This window comes from Alosa alosa, chromosome 5 (genome assembly GCF_017589495.1).
Source record: "Alosa alosa isolate M-15738 ecotype Scorff River chromosome 5, AALO_Geno_1.1, whole genome shotgun sequence".
In the NCBI taxonomy this organism is placed as follows: domain Eukaryota; kingdom Metazoa; phylum Chordata; class Actinopteri; order Clupeiformes; family Clupeidae; genus Alosa; species Alosa alosa.
The window spans coordinates 4,098,198-4,117,319 of record NC_063193.1 but is presented as its reverse complement, the minus strand read 5'-3'; the positions used below and the strand labels follow the sequence as shown (position 1 = coordinate 4,117,319).

At 43.5% G+C, this 19,122-nt stretch overlaps 1 protein-coding gene across 2 annotated transcripts in view; it reads right to left on the bottom strand.

Annotated features, from left to right (window-relative positions):
• The window catches only part of ksr2 (kinase suppressor of ras 2), a 92,418-nt gene that overhangs the window by 52,772 nt on the left and 20,524 nt on the right, over positions 1 to 19,122 (bottom strand). For both annotated transcript variants that reach the window (XM_048243340.1, XM_048243339.1), the window contains exons 4-5: positions 13,415 to 13,450; positions 11,394 to 11,931 (exon numbers count right to left, since the gene is read on the bottom strand). In XM_048243340.1, the coding sequence (XP_048099297.1) occupies positions 11,394 to 11,931; positions 13,415 to 13,450 (574 nt within the window). The remainder of the gene's footprint in view (positions 1 to 11,393; positions 11,932 to 13,414; positions 13,451 to 19,122) is intronic.

The window sequence follows — 19,122 nt, the reverse complement described above, 5'->3', positions numbered from 1 at the left end:
TACTGCGGGTGGAAACAGGGGGGAGGATGATGCTGCAGCTATACTTAGCTACTCTATCAAATGTAATTCTAAAGTGTGTGAGTGATGATGGGCTAGCACTTGAGGAATATGGAGATAAAAAAGGAAACAAGTCTAAACAAACACAAACAAACTCGCTGCAAACTGCCAAACCTCAACCTACAAGTGTTTTCAAAATAATCACAATATTCTGTGAAGACACAAAACAGAACAGCTAGCAGCCCCTTGCAGTAGAGATCTCTAATGTAAAACTCCACCGCATCCAATTTTACATTACTAAGTTTCTATGAATTTTATATTCTCTTACCATTACCATAATCGCATAAACTTCAGAACTTGGAAGCTTTCTTGTTATTAATGAGAAATGTCACCAAAGTATAAAAAATACGCCATGAGAGACCCTGAAAAGCCTGGTTTTAGTTGGGCCTGCGATGTTGATGGACTAGCAGCAGCCTCAGGCTAGCTACCAGTCGTGATGATCATTGGAATGATCCTCATGGAATGATCTCTGGCCCTGAATCTAAGCAAAAATAAAGAACTGTGTGTGTGTGTGTGTGTGTGTGTGTGTGTGCGTGTGTCTGTGTGCGTGCGTGCGTGCGTGTGTGTGTGTGTGTGTGAGTGTGTGTGTGTGTGTGTGAGTGTCTGAGAGAGAGAGAGAGAGAGAGAGATATAGTGGTTGTGGTTGTGAGAGTCAAAGAGACCAAAAGATAAAGAGAGAGAGAGAGAGAAGGACAAGCAGAAATACAGCAGGAGTAAGAAAGAATGACAGACAGAGATAGAGAGATAGAAAAAAGAAAGAAAGAAAGCTACATAGAAGGGGAGAGAAAGGAGGGGGAGAGAGAGAGAAAGCATCTTTGGGAAGCTTAGAATAACAACTTGTCAAGGCATCCCCATATCACCATGCACCCCCCTGCTGCCAGTGTCTGGAGCCCCAGCGTCCTCCCTCTGCTCTTGGGCTTGCTAGTGCTGCCTTCCCCCTCCCCCGTGCCAGCATGGAGGCTGCTGTCAGTCTCGTCTGATGTTAAGATTTTAATGCATTCCTCATCCGTGCTGAGAGCTCTGTGTGTGTGTGTGTGTGTATGGCCCGGCCCTTGACAGCGCTGACACACACACACACATGAACAGACACACAAACACACACACACACACAGACACACACACACACAAACAGACACACAAACGCACACACACAGACACACACATGAACAGACACACAAACACACACACACACAGACACACACCGATACACAAACGCACACACACACACACACACAAACACACACACACACACAACCACCCAGTAAACCCACACACACACACATGCCTCAGGGGATGAAGGGAACTAGCAAGGGGAGCGGGCAGTAGAACAAGCGAATATGAAATGGAGGGGCAGAGGAAAAGAAACGGATGTTTCAATTCTTCGTTCACAATCGTTCTTTCTACTTCTACTTCCCAACAGGTTGCACAATGCTGAGGTCTGAAGTGGAGTAGGGTGGAGGGGAGAAAACTGAATGAAGAGGTGGAGACAGTGTATCTCTTGATTACAGTAACTAAATCAGTATACTGGCAGGCACATGTAGTGAGAACTATGCTACAGTATTTTACCAGCGCTCTGGTACTCTGTCCGTGGCATTGCTGAATATGGCCTGTTTCACTAATGATTGTAGAATGATCTTTATTTATTTATCTATATAAAATATACTGTACACTACATCTCACCAGATGATGACTACTACCTTGACCTTACTCCTAACTTTAATATTATGGTACATACAGGCAGCTCTCAAGAGTCCTAAGGCACTGAATCAATTAATTCACATGCTTTGCTTTGGGGATACTTGGTAAAGATAACCAATGTCTTCAGTTGTCTTGAAGTATCATCTTGACGTTTCATTATGATTAATTGTATGTTCATAGAAACCTTGAAAAGAAATAAAGTTTATAAGTCTGGAACTACACTCTCCATCTTAATTAAAACACCCATCTTTTTTTCAGAACTAAGAGAATCTCAACAACCCTGAACCTGATCAATGTTTTGTCCCGAGGAGGATGCCAGGCTGTCTCCTGCTGACTAAAATTACCCAAAAATAAGCAATAAGCTAATAAGTTTTCATACATTCCAAATCAAAAAGAATTTTTAAGTGTTCAGTCTGACAGCAGTTTTTTTTTTTTTGCTTTGCTTTTTTCTCTCCTTAAACTCATCACACAGAAGTTAACATTTATTTTTGGCGATGAACCTGGCATCAAAGCCAGACATCTTGCGAGAAGCATGCGGGAGCCAAAACCAATTACAGCACAGGCCTGACTGCAGCCCCACTCCGCTCACCCAGGTGCAGCGATGACGTCGGCCGCTCCGACCAATGGCAGCGTCCCATCATCCTCCAGTGAGAACACAGAGGACACTACAGCCCTGCAGGTGCTCAGGCTCCTATAAAAAGCCAGTCGGCGCATGCCTCGTTACCTAACAAAGAAAAACAGGCTACAGCACTCCATAAAGAAATGACTCCATAAATAGGAGTATGCTGGGTGGAGGGAGCCATTTTTGTTAGGAGATTCACTGGTCAAAAAAGGGGTCAGCCTGATAATGTTTGACGAGGAACAATGTGTGCGGTGCTGCTGTTACAGGCAGACCAGACAAGTCCATAGAGTTCACTTTGACCTTCGGACTTCAACTTAAAGCATACATTTTTCAAATGACCAATGAATTACATCTAGATTTATTTTAGATATGTATTGCACAACTATATAAGTTGGCAGCTGGCAAATATCTGATGTGAAAGAGCATGTGTGGTGTTGCTGTTACAGGCATGCTGACCAGAGATTGTGTCCACTGTGACTTTCAATCTTCTGAGTACCTATCCTGTCTATTCACCTTGTTCTTCAATGTAACTTAACTGTGTAATTCTGTGACCATTAGTCTAGGTACAATTTGTTTGTATTTAATGGGCATATATTTAACTCCCTGTTGAGTTCAAATATCAACAATATTTCACCAGGATCAAGGAGACTTCTTCCTCTTGCTCAGGTGATCTAAAAATAGCAGTAAAGGTAGCAAAACAACATTTACCGGATTCAATAATTAAATTTGTTAGTTGACATATCCCGGTAATTTATTAGTGAACGTAAATAAATCTTCAGCACTTAGCATTATATACTGCCTTCATATTAATCCACACATTAGCCAATGCTACTTCATAACTCTAAATTATAACACTGCGGATGGTAGACTATGAGATGAAGAAGCACACACATCTTGACCTGTTGAACACTGTAATCTTCCTAAATTCATCAAAGAGCAGCTGTGATGCTGAGTACGAAGCCCCCTGGGTTTCTGAATACTCTGAGGCACAACAAGCCAGTCGGAATCAAGTGGCTCCTAATTTCAATTACTTTGATTCTACACTCAAGCATTTTATCTTTATTTTTTTTAAAAACAATTTCCAGCAACGGAAGCACTACTAAAAAACCTTGTTAGTTCTCCTGAGTGAGTTCTCTCTCAGACACACACACACACCACACGCACACTCACACAAACATGCACACTTGCACACACACACACACACACACACACACACACACACACCTAACACGCGCTGCGCTGCGCTGCGCACACGCACACACACCAATCATTATACCTCTAGCACTGTTCTACGTAAGCAGGAGCAGGAGGTGGCTGGCACCTATTGTGTTGTCTTACCCTGTAGACAGGTGAGTCACCTCTTGTCTTTTATAGTGGCCCGTACAGTATGATGGAGAGATTTACCTCCTCAGGGTCCCACCCCTGGTGTTGGCGGCTGAGTTCTCTAGCCACACTACTAAACAGCATACGACCACCTCAAAAGCTTTGGAAAGGTCTAGAAGTGAAGTCTTCATGCTGAACTGGTCTAAGTGCCTGGCGTCCTTACCTATTCACAACAGATGCAGGAGACTAGCTGCTTGCTAACTATGCTAGCCTCATTACCTAACAAAGAAAAACAGGCTGTTTCCAATCACAGACCTGTTCATGCTGCCATGAATCAAGAATTTACTATGAAGAAGTATTTTAAATTCCTCAGAATGTGGTTACGTTCATGTCAATTCAATTCCATGGAACACAAAGACTTTACAAAAAAGAACAGAATGTTCCTTAATCTACTTACATACAATAGCTATCCTTCTTCTGAAATCAAACTTACATACAATAGCTATTCTTCTTCTGAAATCAATCTTTTCGTGCATTAATGTGTGTTAAATATTCCATAATATCCCCTGATAAATGCATAAGTAAATGCCTAAATAAATAATATTTATTTACAGTAAATGCCCAAAATCTGAAATAATTCTTCTGTGTGATGTAATGGCTGATGTAGTCATTAATTATATTAGGCAGTTATCCTCTACTGCTACAGCTGCCGTTTGTGAAGTCCTTGTGTCACAACTTGCACCCTGTGAAGGGACTCAATCTTTTTCTTCAGCTTAAATCACATGACTCGGTGGATTAGCCTTTATGGGCAATTCCCTCTGATGGCTTCAGGTCCACCTACAGTACAGAGAGATTCAGAGTGTACAACACCACTCAGTCACAGATGCAGAGGCTTCTAGAGAGTCAAGCATCAAGCGAGTGCGGTGGCCTCTTCAACGCACTCAAACAAGGATTTATTTTTTTCTCGATCAGATATGACACCAACCAACCACCAATCTGATTGTTAAGATCAAGATGTGAGGACAGGCACAAGAGAAGAGGGGTCACACCTTTGAATCATGACTTCAAATGAGCCTCTTAAGTGTGCCAGTATTGACAGTGATTGGCCACAGCTGAAAACTGAATTGAGTCACAGCAATACGTTCAAGCTGCTTGGGGTTAACTCGATAAGGCACCTTTATAAGGCAGGATTTATACTCAAATAACAACATTGATATTGGTAACACTGATAATAACTATTCCTCTATCTGACGGATTGTGGAATGAGCTTTCGTGTATATTGCAGGTTGTATTTCACGGGCATGAAATAAACAAACGGGTGTCAGCACATCAGCATAAATCTCCGACTCGAAGGCTCTTTGCACCCAAACACTGAGAGCCACCCTAACCACACCCGTGGCCCCGCACACAAACTCCTATCATCACCCACACTCGTGGGTTTCATAAATCAATTATGCACAGGCGGGCCGTGCGGTGGCCTGGACAGCGAGATGACGTGCCTTTAACTACTCATATAAATTCATAAGCATGCCTCCCCATCCTGCCGGCCCTTTAAAAGGATGACGACCCCTGAGTGCTGGGCTAGATGGAGCACGAGAGACGTGCTGGAGTTTTTCTCGTTTTTTTCCCTGATGCGTTCTGACATCCCTTTAATCTGACTGGCCATTAACGGCCCGATGCCAATGCCCTGATAAACATGGATGAGCTTCCTCAACAGCTCAGCTGTTCAGGCACATACATACGTACGCTCACACACATTCTCTCGTCGCTCTCACTCTCTCAAAATACATGCACACACACACACACACAACAAACTCACAAACATATGCTCATACAAATTCTCTCCCTCTCCCTCTGTCTCTCCCTATCGCTCTAACTCTCTCTAACACACACACACACACACACACACACACGCACGCACACACACACACACACACACACACACACACACACACACACACACACACACACACACACACACTTATTCAATCACAAACACATGCCTATAAAAGGCACATCCACAGTGAATACCTAGAAACCATCAAAGATCATCATCACACTTATTAGAGTCATCTTTATAAGTCAGATAAACCCTCACAGGGTCAACTGTGCATTGTTAGAAATTATATCCTGTGAAGAGTTTGAAGTATGCAAATATCTTTCTTTGAGCTGGGTTATTTCCCAGATTCAGATATATGATGACAATTTAAACCGGACGCGTTATTGAGAAATAATGAGAGTGAGACAGTGAGGAATGGAAAGAATGCCAACCAGAGAGATGGAGGAAACATTTTTTAATCAAACCCAAACATTGAGCCAGATAACCCACAATACACACAAACGTCTCCCTTCAGGTGAGCTAAATCAAGCAAGAAATAACCCTGGAAGGAGAGAGGAAGATGAAAGGAGAAGAAGAAGAAGAAGAAGAAGAAGAAGAAGAAGCGAAAAAAAGAAGAGCCTTGTAAATAACAGCCCTCCTCCCCCTCCTGCCTCCATAGCACAGCCTTGTGATTTATCAGCAAATATGAGATTCGGTGAGAGAGAAGTTCTCTCAAACGCTCACCTGCAGCACCGGCTATGTGTTGATTTTGTGTTTGTAGCAGAGTTGCATATGATAACAAAGGAGCCGTCATATGAAGGATGGGCAGCGTTCAGAATCAGGCAAAAAGCAGAGTGTGTTGTGCATGAGTTAAAGCCATTGTGGTGTGTGGGAGCATTGAGATGACCCACACCTGTTTGTGCTTAGGATACTGGTCCTGGTATTTAGTTAGCAAATATATTTTGGCAAGTTGTTAAATTAGTTTCAGTACATATTAGACTTTGCATTTTGCCATTTATTGAAATCAGGCCCCTTTGTATCGTATACAGTTTCTAAAAGTTTCAAATGGTAGTCATGATGGGTGCTGGCAGTCACAGACGCAGACACAAGAACAATCAATTTTATATCACCTCCCCTCTCTTCCATCCACTCCCACCCCCCGACACACACACACCCCACCCCCTCCACTCCCCTCCGCCCAGCACTCCAAGACCCTCGGTCGCACGTAGACGCTGACGAGGCTATGAACGACGGTGGCCTTTCCACACACACATGTTGATCCGTATTAACATACCAAATGAGCTCTGTTAATTATCACTCGAGCCAGGAGAGGTACTCGCTTTGAAAAGGGCACGAGGCGGCAGCGAGAGAGAATGAGAGAGAGGGCGACGAGAGGAGACGAGGCAACATAAGCAAAATGAATGGCTGCGCCGTGCATCCACTCCAACTGACGGATGGAAAAGTTTAAGAGGCAGTAAGAGTGCAGTACCTCGAGCACTTTTTTTGGGTGTCTTTGAAAATGCATTTACTGGCACTTGTAGCCATGGCGAACTCGTCCCCGGGCCCAGGGGCACATGAAGAACTGGTTCGGTAATTTGGGTGGCAGACGAGTGTGAAACTATACAGCTCCAGGGGATTATTCCTTAGTCATATTTTTTTGGGTGTCAGGTGGCAGAAAACTCATAAATTGGACACCATTTCAGGATATTGCGATGACCGTGACAAGGTTATGCCCCAGCTCGACATCGGTTGCAGAAAAGAGGATACATAAAACTACACTGCTGACACACACTACTTAAATTACAAGATCTATCAGGTTAGAAACTATTATACTGTAAAAGTGAAATTAAATATAAACCTATAAATCACAACAATCTCCTGATGTTCATTCACTTCAGACCATTTCTCCTTGTTGTCTCCCTTCTCTTTCAAGAAAACTCTTTCAGTCATGATCAACTGTGCTGCTGGTGCTAGTTACTGTTGTTTTTAATGTGGAATTGGAAATATACTGAATGAGGTCTGGCTATCATTAAATATGCTTAACCAACAATCCACACACATCCTGAATGCTCAAATGTGGAGCAAATTCACTACGTCAGAATTTCTGTACAAATACCCCTATCCAACATCTTCCATCTACGTGATGACGACAATTTTTCATACATGAACGCACATAATAATCTTAATAATATTCCATTTTAGCCCCTATAAAAAGATCCATCATCACACATCCTCTGATGTGACTGACTCAAAAAAGACCTTCCACTCAGCACCAAGGCCTATGAATAGCATCTGCTGAAACATAAAGATCCTTATGTTGCCCATTGATGAACTGTTGTGAATGGACGGAGCAATTCATTAAGTAGGGAAGCAGATGCTAATTGCAGGCTGGCTGTCAAGCAGCTCTGTCGACAGCAAGAAACACCGGAGACATACACCAGCACCATCTGTCCAACTGTCACCGAGTCCACCGCCATCTCTCTCCAGATTCACAGAGTTTCCAAACCCCTTAGCTACTGGTTCCAGCAGCCACTGCAGCAGTCTGTCAGATATGTGTCCACACACAGGCATAAACTGCATTCACACACACACACACACACTGCAAAAGCACAGCCACAGACAGACAGACAGACAGACACACACACACACACACACACACACACACAAAAACATACATATACACATGCTCACATGTCCCCTCACTAACACATAGGTGCAGTTGTTGATTGTGCAAATTACAGAGAATGGAAATTTGTATATCCTCACATGCTGTTCCCTTCTTTGGCAAATCCCCTATGCTAAACCAAAAAAGAAAGAATCCCATCAAGAACAACAACACAGTTGTCAAGCAACCCTCACTTCAAATTTCCCCTTCCCTTGACAAAGCTCCTTCCACAATAGTGCACCTCAACAATGCCACAGACACACACACACACACACACACACACACACACACACACACACACACACACACACACACACACACACGCGCGCACACATGCACACACATACATGAAAGGCAGCTGGAGAAATCCTTGAGAGAGTAACCAGATTTCTGAGGTTCATTTAAAAACATCTAAAAATGACAGTCATACCTATCCTAACCCAGCACCACACAGACAAAGGAGAGGGGCTGCCTGGGCTTGGTGTGTCGCGGTGAGCTCTGGGCTGAGAGACGAGAGAAGTCAATCCGTCGGCATGCACATCCTCATCAGGCATGTAGTGAAGTAGGCATGCAAACACAAGAGGCGAGAAAACGTCGGGTCCTTCTCACTCCAGCGAGGGTTTCTCATTAGCGGGGAATGTGTGCAGGGGGTCAAAGGTTAATCCCTGATCAATGTATGCAGTGGGATAATTAGGCGAGGAATGGGTAGACTACTGATGACTCGTTCGTTCATTCGTGTGGCTAGGGGAGACTCATAAAGACAGTCTCTAAGGGAAAGGAGGGAAGGGTGAGTTCAAGCAAGTCCACATAGTATCATAAGGCAAATTACTAAGGGTTTGTTTTCAGATTTGGTAATGTAATGAAAATATTTTTTTCTTTCTCCTTCGTAATGTAAATGTTACCATTTCAAATTCACATTTATGTGAATAAATGTAGTGTGTGTGTGTGTGTGTGTGTGTGTGTGTGTGTGTGTTTGGTTGTCAATAGAAAGTTATGCCAAATAAATGTCAATAGGAGTGTTTTGGTCCAAAAAGAAGTCCAAAGAGAGACTGTATAAATAAGCACCTCAGAGCACGATGATGGCAACAGTTTGCATCTTCAGATAACAAGGATAGCTTCTTCACTGATCTGACTATGCAACAATTTACCTAACATTAACCACTTCCAACATGCTCCTCCACAATTCAAACATAAACAACAAAAAAAAACACAAACAGCAAACACTCTCTCAGCAGTAATGCTATACATTCTTTCTTTTAGAAGAACAGCAAAACAGAATCCCAAAACTATTAGAGAGAAGCAGGGAGAGAAAACAAGCTTTGAGAGTCTTTCATGTCCTCCAAACCAAAACGACCGGCACACAATAGAGGGGGAGAATGAGTCCACATGCGTCAAAGAGTGGGGCGGAGGTGGACCAGTGGTCTGCTGATTCAACCATGATGAGTTCCAACATTTCCAGGCATCTTGTCATTGATTAGAAGCTGAAGTCCTGTGTCTGTGGTCTATCAGGGCTCTGGGACCGGTAATCAATTCTCTAATGCTGTTTGATCCCATTCTGAGCAGTGCTTATCCACTCCGCAATAGCACACACACACACACACTCACTAACACACACAAATACACACTCAAGCACACTCACACACAAACACATGTACGCAAACACAAACACACACCTACATACACACACACACACACCCACACACACACTCACTCATGCGAATGCATATACAAAGCAGCACACATGGCCCTGTTCCCCTCAAACATTCCCCTCCTCCTCAGCCCACCCCTGGCAGAATAATAAAAGTCATTTATCTAATGCCATGAGATGATACTGGCCCATAATTACCAATGCGATAAGCAAATCTGCATCTGTGTGTGTGTATGCGTGTGCGTGTGTGTGTGTGTTTTTGTGCATGTGTGTATAGAGGCAAATGTCAACAAGGTCACACACTCTCACACATGCAGGTGTGTTTGTAAGTATGAAATCTCATTACAGTAACAGGTGCACACAGTTAACAGGTGCTATTAGAGAGAGTGTGTGTTTCTGTCTGTGTGTATGCGTGCTTGCGATTCTGTGTTTATATATGTGTGTGTGTCTGTGTGTGTGTGTGTGTGTGTGTGTGTGCCTTTCCTGACTATCTTCCAACTGCGGACCTCTAACTCTATCCACTGTAACTGGAGACTAATCAGATGAACATTGTGCCAAGTGCACAGCTCTGGCTGAGTCCTGCTTATCTCTACGGACGGACACTTCTTCTCAAACGTGGTGATGCATTCTGAAATCAGGTTAGACTATCAGAGCACTGCACTGCAACGTGGAATTAGCTTCCTGAGGAGTGTACGCCTATGAGATACTTATGAAAGTAACAAAATATCATATTAAGTTCTTTTTTAAGCCATGCTCTGATTACTTTGATTATCAGTATTCAAAGTTACCAATGACTGTTTTTATTACCAGACCAATGAAGTTCTATGTTTAAGGCCTCTAAGTGCAAAGATCAGTGTCATTTAGGAATCTAAGAAGAATAGGGACAAAATATTGGGTGTAACCTCATGCAGTATGTAAGCAATACTCAGGGAAAGTGCTCGAACGTGCTATAATACAACACAGTGTTTCCTATACATTGACTTATTTGTGGCGGCCCACCACAATATCAACATTGACCACCACACAATGATTTTCCAGGTTGTACTAAATTGTGCTTAAATCTGGTTAGAATCATAACCACACTGTGCTAATTGTTAAAAGCTGTTGTATTCAAGTTAATTCTGCAAACCAACCACCACAAATGGAATTCAATTCTGTGGGAAACACTGCAACACTTACTTGCATAGTGTTATCAACAGTGTTATTTATGTCATTGCCGATCCCCCTACAGCAGGAGACCTTGTGCACATCACGGGGTTAACTGCAAGCCATGCATCACCTTGGCAGCCAAGTAAAATGTTTTCGAAATGATGATCTCTCTATTATTGAATCAAGGTAGTTTGTTAGTTTGAGGAGGTTTGGCTTTAGCTGGCATATAATGGCTGGATTACTGTTCTGGAACTTCTCTCTCTCTGTGTGTGTGTATGTGTGTGTGTGTGTGTGTGTGTGTGTGTGTGTGTGTGTGTGTTTACGTTAGTGCTTTTGTGTGTGTGTGTGTGTGTGTGTGTTAGTGTCGGTTTGTCTGTTTATATGTGTGTGAGTGTGTGTGTGGCTGACTCACTTTGGCGTCTGCATATCATCAATGCGGTTGCCCAGTTGGAACTCGTGCGATTTGCTGCGGTGGAGTGTGCTGAAGCCGGGCAACAGGTGGATGAGCTTGCGTCCGGACAGCGGTGGCGTCACCGGCGCCTTCATCACCTTGTTCCGCCGGCGCATGGGCGGTGTGCCAGGCGGCGTCATGCTGGCGTTGACCACTAGCGGCGTCCGCGGCGGCGTGTGGGCAAAGTGGCGCTGGCGCGGCGATGGTGGCAGCGAGCGGTAGCCCGAGTCCAGCGAGGGAAAGAGGCCTGCGTGGGCGTCCACCGTCAGCCGGTCAGCCTGGGAGGAGGACGAGGGCGTCAGTGCCGGCGCCAAGCCCTGGGGGCTGTGGCACAGGTGCTGCTGGTGGTGCTGGTTGTATTTGGACTGGACCTTGGGGCTCTGGGAGAGCTGAAGCCTGATCCACTGGCTGGGCTCCGGCTGGCACGCCGGGTTGTTCTCCTTCCCAGATTCGCTTGTCGGCCACTGAATGGACCAGTCCTGCTTGACCTGTGTGCTTCCTGTGACATGGAGTGAGGGATCATAGGAGAGGACAGGGGGAGAGGAGAGGAGAGGAAGAGGAGGAGGTGGGAGAAAGAGGAGAGGAAAGGGGATGAGAGATGAGTGGAGAGGGGGAGGAGAAAGAGAGGAGAGGAGATGATGGGGAAGAGAGGAAGAGAAAGCAGATGATAGTAGAATAGAGGTGAGGACAATATATGATGGGAGAAAAGGGGGAGAGGAGAGGTGAAGAAAAGAGAGCAGGGGGAGGAGCACAGGAGAGCATAGGAGAGGAGAGGAACAGACAGGAGGAGAAAAGAGTCAAGGACAACAGATGAGATGAGAGGAGAAGGGAGAGGAGGAGTGAAGGCAGAAGGACATGAAAGGCAAATAAGAAGAGAGGAGAGGAAAGACAAGGGGCAGAATACCAGGAACACAGTAAGTGGAAATGGACTGAGCACTGTATCAACACTGATCATATCAGTCACAGCAGAGCAGGGAAAGGTGAGGAGGAGAGCAAGTCAGGAACAGCAATGTTAGCCCATGCACTGCATTACATGAACATTGTACACAGTACACACAGTACACAGTACATACATCTCTGGACTTTACAATAAGTGTCCTTAGAGTAGCCTACTAAATACTAAGTCCAATAGCCTAATAAATTGAAAGTATATTTACTTCATTGGAAGTATAGTGTATTTGTACACTATGGCTAGTGTACTATGGCTACCGGCTAGTGTATAATTAGTGAAGTTCTTTTAAAAGTAATTGTATGCACATCCCACCTCACTGAGGCCAGGTGCAGGACAAAAAGGCTTATCAAGGAAAGAAAAGTAGTTGTCCGCACACTGCAATCTCCCAGAAGAACTAAATTTATTGAATTAAAAATATAACGCAATGTTTCGACCCACCAGGGTCTTCATCAGGCATGAGTACATTATGTTTTTAACTCAATAAATTTAGTTCTTCTGGGAGATTGCAGTGTGCGGACAACTACTCTTCTTTCCTAGTGTAGAATTAATATTATATACATGCATATACCAACTAAAAATGCAGCGGGAGTTAGTGATAATATGCTAAGAAGTACTTGTGGATAAACTTTACTTGCAGAAGTTTTTCCTCGTAAGGGCACTTAGTACAAAGCAGGATCAAGCTTTGCTCAGTGACATGTCCAGTTCTCTTGGTGCTCTAGGGCAAATGAATATAGAGCAGCACCCTTCACTTAAAATGACCATCCAGGGGGTGGGTGAAACCCTGACTAGACTTTGCCACCAAAAGGCGATTTCTGATGACCCCCCCTAGAGCAAGAACTGCCACTGGCTTCACTGAACAAAGACATCACGACAGCAAACCATCCAACTGGACATGAGATGAATTGAAAGAAGGCTGAAGTGAAATAGACTGAGAGCGATGGTCGTGGTTGCCAGGCTATGACACATGCATTACACTAACTAAAATATGCATACATTAAAGAACATTCTAGACAGAGTAGAAGTACTTCACCTCCATTAGCGTGAAATTTGTCATCCTCAAGTTGTTCTTTGAGAGAGAAATAAAGCAAGTTTACATCTCTTGTCACCATGAATTAAAAACAACAGGCATAACTAGGCACTTTTCCTATTTCAAAAATGCTTCCATTTCTAAATAAAGTTTTCAAGACACCCCTTTCACTCTAAGCATAAGGGTTAATCAGCATCTCACATATGGACACCATTAATTACGAGGATAATGATGTTCAACTCAAATACGAGAGTTTGTTACGGACTCACTAATAGTGGTTCTTTGAGCCTCTTTTTTTAATACATCACTCTCACGCTCACAAAAGCATCATCTTTCATGCAGTTCCCTACACACTCTAATGCTTAAGCGTGTCCCTGGACCACTCTTATCTTATACAAACAGCCGGGTCTTTGTGAACTCCCTTTCAATTAGTGTGTCACCCTTTGACCATTTCAAAAGACACTGTGCCCTGCTTGCTTTTAGCACTAACAGAGCATTCACATGAATTTTGAAAAACGTTGAAGTAAAATGTAAAAACAAAGCAAGCATTGGTAGGTGTGATGATCTTTCTAGCGATCTGATGATCTGGGATGCATTAAGCAGAACATTTGTAAAGATATATCTCTGAGGATGAGACTTTGATAGAACAATCTAGAAACCCCAAGTTGTTTTTTCTAATGAACATGTCAGGGAGGACGCCTCAGATTTGTCTGGATTTGTACCACACGTCTTATGATCATTCACATAACTAGACCTCAACTACAACAGACAGTTCCTCAATGTGTGTACGTACATGTAACAGGGGTTGGGGAGCAGCGGTCCTGCAGTACTGTGTGGTGTTGAGTTGTATGCATGCATCCATGTGTGTGGATGGGCATCAAGAGCTCTCTAGCACCCGAGAACGACACACTACAAGTTCCACCATACAATATGCTGACAAGCTTTAGGGGAGAGTCTTTCGAAGATAAGTAGCCTTACCCCACACCACACAAACCACACCACAGCAAGCCTCCGTCCCCCCTAACCCTTGACCAAAACCTGGGGGCAGAGTGAGGAGTCTTGGAGTACTCTTCTCAGATGGTGACGCCCACAGGTTGATGATGCACAGAGAGGCATTTTTAATTAGCCTGAGTGGATGACAAACAAGCCACTCCACATTCAAAGTTCCGCACATACCCACTCGCCTGACACATTAGAGGAAAGTTCCATGGCGACTCAGACATGTTGCCTACTCATTAGGTAGTCGTTACCCTGTGGAGCCGAGTGACTCGAATGTTTGAGGGGGAAGAAGACTTCAGTTGAAACGCCATGACAATCCTGGGCAGCATTCTTCTTTGAAAAAGAGAGTGAGCCACAGAGAATTCAAAGCAATAATGAAGAAAGGGGAGGAAGCCCAGTCTGACATTTGAACGGCACCTGAGTAAACCAATATTACTCTTTCATTAGCGCCTTCTCTAGCTTGACGTATTTGGTTAGTTATGTAACAGTGCAAAGAATAAATATATATTATTTATTATATATATGTAATAATAACTCATACGCATCACAGTATATTGACGTTATTATTAGTTTATGCTCAATGATCTGCAGCTGACTCTGTCTCTTATAAAGAAGGCTATTACAGAGTATAAAGAGTAAATGTTTGTGCAGTCACTCAAAATAAAGAGCATTATGTTAAAATCACAACACGTGGTGTCCCTTACTTGACCGAGAACAGATCTGATAGCTAAAAACACAGTGTTGGGGTGTGATGTATAGTAACCAATATATTCACTTGGCTGCACTGATTGGCATGTTTGTGTGGAGAAATTCTACTCTTCTACAAAATGTCCTGCTAGCTCCTGCTTTTTAAATGAACTTAAGTGTAAGTAATGAAACAAAAGGAGCTATATTTAGTGCAACTTCAAGAGTGCACCAATTAATACCCTGCAATCGACACAAAGGAACATGACCAGGTGGGTGTTTGCATTGTTTGTGAATCTCTTTATCCCTGAAGCAGACCGCAGCAGCACTTGGCAGAGTTCCAGCCCAGAGAACTCTAGAGCGTTGTGAAAGGACCTGTCCACGGCGTTCCGCCATTGTTCTCTCCGTTCTGCCAGTAATGGCCTGTTTGTGGCAGCTTTTGTTGCAATAGCTAATGTTCGGCAGTCAAAAGGCAGTTATTTATAGTGTACTTTAGTTATTCATTGCTGAGCCATATGTTCCGGGGGCAGTGTAGGACTCTGACAGGGAGATTAATGATAATGACATTATTAATTAACTAACTAATATTGTGTAGGCAAAGCCTTTTATTTACTGATTACCACACATTAAAGACGCCTTAGGGCTCATCCTACTATCTGCCTCGTTGAATAACCCACTGTGGACGCTGTATATGTTCCCCTGCTTTACCATACCATGACACTGACTGCAGGGGTCAACCATATAAAGAGCATTTCTGCATTAGAGCAGCTGTTTATCTTTCTGCACTTTCAGTTATGAGCGGCAGTGAACGAGTATGATAACAAACCCAATAAGATGCCACCCAAATAAACAAATCAAACTGAATGTTTGCCTTAGCGTTTTTCTTTTTCTTTTTTTTCTTTATCAGCCCTCAGTACATTTGAACGAATATCAGCAAAACACTCTAGTCGGGAATGATCCAGACATTTTGAGGCCAAAAATGAAATGACTGATGTGGATTTAATAGAACAAGGTGTGTAAATGTACAAGAGGATTCTATTGCTGACCCTTTCTGCCCTCTAATTCCATCATTGACATTCAACTCCAGTTACAAAATTCAGCAGCTCGAGGACGATGAAAGAAGGTCTTGCCTGCTATTTTAATGACTAGCCATTCTCGCGCACATACATCCAGAAGCATAAGGGAGTGTGCGTGTGTGTGTGTGTGTGTGTGTGGGGCTCTACTACTCGTTATGCCCAAGATCCCGGCATCATTAGCGGTGTCAGCACAGGGTGACTGGTGGCACGGGTGGCAAGTCCCTGCCCCATGGAAGGTGAACTGGACACCGAGAGGTTGTTAGCGAGCTCAGAGACTCATCAGCTCACTGCACTAAGGCTTGCTACCCGTCCACTGGGTAAGGCTGATAATTGCCCCATTTGTCTATATGAGGCGTCACAGTTACACCACACGACGTGTCTAGGATGTTTAAAATGCATTTGTAAGCTTAGTAGTGTCATAGTATGATCGCATCAAAATAGTAGTGCCCCTAGCACTCCCATTCAAAATGTAATTTGACCAGAAAACGACAATATGGTCATGGTCTTAAAAGTGGCGCTTCCGTCCTAATTATGCTTTTAAATGAAAGTTTGATTCAGGTCCATTCACAAAAAGACCCTTAGTTGCATTTTGGCGAGAGTTACACTTTATGCTTCTACGTAATTATCCATCAGTTTAAATAAGCTCACAAATGTCTTTTATAGCTTACTTTAGCAAAAATTAACAATTAGGCTAACAACCTCAATCTCAGGTTTTCAGCTGAAAAACAATAGTCTTCCCGTCAAATCATATTTGTATTTTTTAATCATCACAAATGATTTGAAAAGAGCTGCAGAGAACAAGAGAATATGATTTTGTATTCATGTTTATTTTGTTCTAGCTATCTGTTTCACTGAGTCGTAATTTGTGCCTATAGAGTCAAATGGCACCAAAACTTCTAAGAATATTTACAATCATTAAACAATAATTGGGGATTTATAATACAACTCAATTTGCCTGTTACGGCACTGAAAAACTTTATGGGAATCACACAAGGTTCATTAAAAATGGCAAATTTCCCAAAAGACCATTTTCCCTTGCAGCACAAATACATTTTGAGATCTAATGGCCTAAAAACAGTGAGGAAGGTGTTTGTGTGTCTGAGAAAAGGAGAGGTTTAATTAGGAGACTGTTTTCGTCATGTTTAGCTGGAGCACATAGGGTGTTATTTCTACTGTTATGTTCACACCTCCCTCAGGCCATGTGCAATTATCCCATTTGGAAGCCCTTGTACACTGTCCGCCTGTCCGTGAAAGTTATCCCAGCGAGGCGGGAAGTATGTGTGTGTGTGTGTGTGTGGGGGGGGTTGGTGGATGGGTAGGGATTGGGGGGGGGGAGAGAAGAGTGAGAGGTACAGAAAGAAAGAAGGAAGAAATGGCAGAGGGCTAATTTGCAGGCCAATGTCCACTGGCTGTCAGTGAGAGCAATCTCAAAGAGTCAAGCAGGACAACAACAGGAGGGGTTGGGTCAAAAAGACAGAGACATGTGATGTGAGTGTGTGTGTGTGTGTGTGTGTGTGTGTGTGTGTGTGTGTGTGTGTGTGTGTGTGTGTGTGTGTGTGTGTGTGTGTGTGTGTGTGTGTGTGTGTGTGTGTGTGTTTGTGTCTGTCTGTCTGTGTGTGGGAGAAAAGACAGAAAGAGAAAGAAGGAAAATGCAAGTAAATGAAGGGGAAGAACAGACAGAGAGAGCAAGAGAGAGAGAGAGAGAGAGAGAGAGAGAGAGAGAGAAAGGTAGAAGAGCACCGAGCAGAACGATGAAGTGTGTGCTACTAGAAGCACTCCGGTGTATCCCCCACACACACACACACAGAGCTGTAACAATGCAGTCCACACAGGTCAGCCTTACACTATTCTCATGTATGGAGGGCATGCCTGACCACCATCAACCTCCCTACCCTTCTTTCTCTGTCTTTCTTCTATTTCTCTCTCTCTCTCTTTCTGTTTGTCTTTTTTCTTCCACCTCATCCGTACAGGGCTTACCCAACCATCATCAGCTGGCCTAACCTTCTCTCTCTCTCTTGTTCATTCTCTCTCTTTCTGTCTTTCTTTCTTTCTTTCTTTCTTTCTTTCTTCCAATCTTCTCATCTGGAGGCCATGCATCACAATTATCACCTAGTCAAACTTTCTTTCTCACTCTCTTGCTCTCTGTCTGTCCTTTTGCTTTCTCTCTCCCACTCTTTCTCTGTCTTTTTTTTGGCCTGATCACCACTAGCTTAACAGTCTAACTATGTTTAACTATTTCTTAATTAATTTCTACTTTCACCATTATTTTATTCATTCATTCTTTCTTTTACCTTGTTCACTCCTTCTTTCTATCTTACTTTCTTTTTTCCACCCTTTGCTGCCTGTGCAGTCTTTCATTCTTTCTTTCTTTGTTACTTTGTTTCTTTCTTTCTTTCGTTCTTTTTTCACTTTCATTCAGTCTTTCATTCATCCTCTGGCCATCTCTTAGGGCCATCTACAGCCAGCCTGTAACAAAATCAACAGCCACACTACCGCTGCTCCTGCTACTACTGCTACGATTGCTGCTGTGGTTACTGCTGCTGTGCTGGAGCCGTCACGCCGACCTCGACTCGAACGCCAGGAGGAGGCTCATCCATGGCTCCAGGCTTAATAAATCACTTTAGAGTCGGAGGCTGATAACACAGAGCCGAACTCCAGCGGAGACGCGGAGGAGGAAGAGGAGGTTGGAGGAAGTGGGGGGAGGCCGGGGAAGAGGCTCAGTAAGAACATGCTGGAGGGGTGGAAGGGGAGCGACAGATATGTGTAAAAGAATACTGACAGTACAAATGGGTTTGGACTACTCCAGCTGAGGAATTTATTCCCTTAATATAGTACAAGTCTAGCTTTCCCCTTATCACTAGCCTATGTGATATTGGCTGTGTTCCAATTCACATACTTCTGTACTTACAATACCTAATATGAGTGCACAAGTACCTTCAAACTAGAACACCA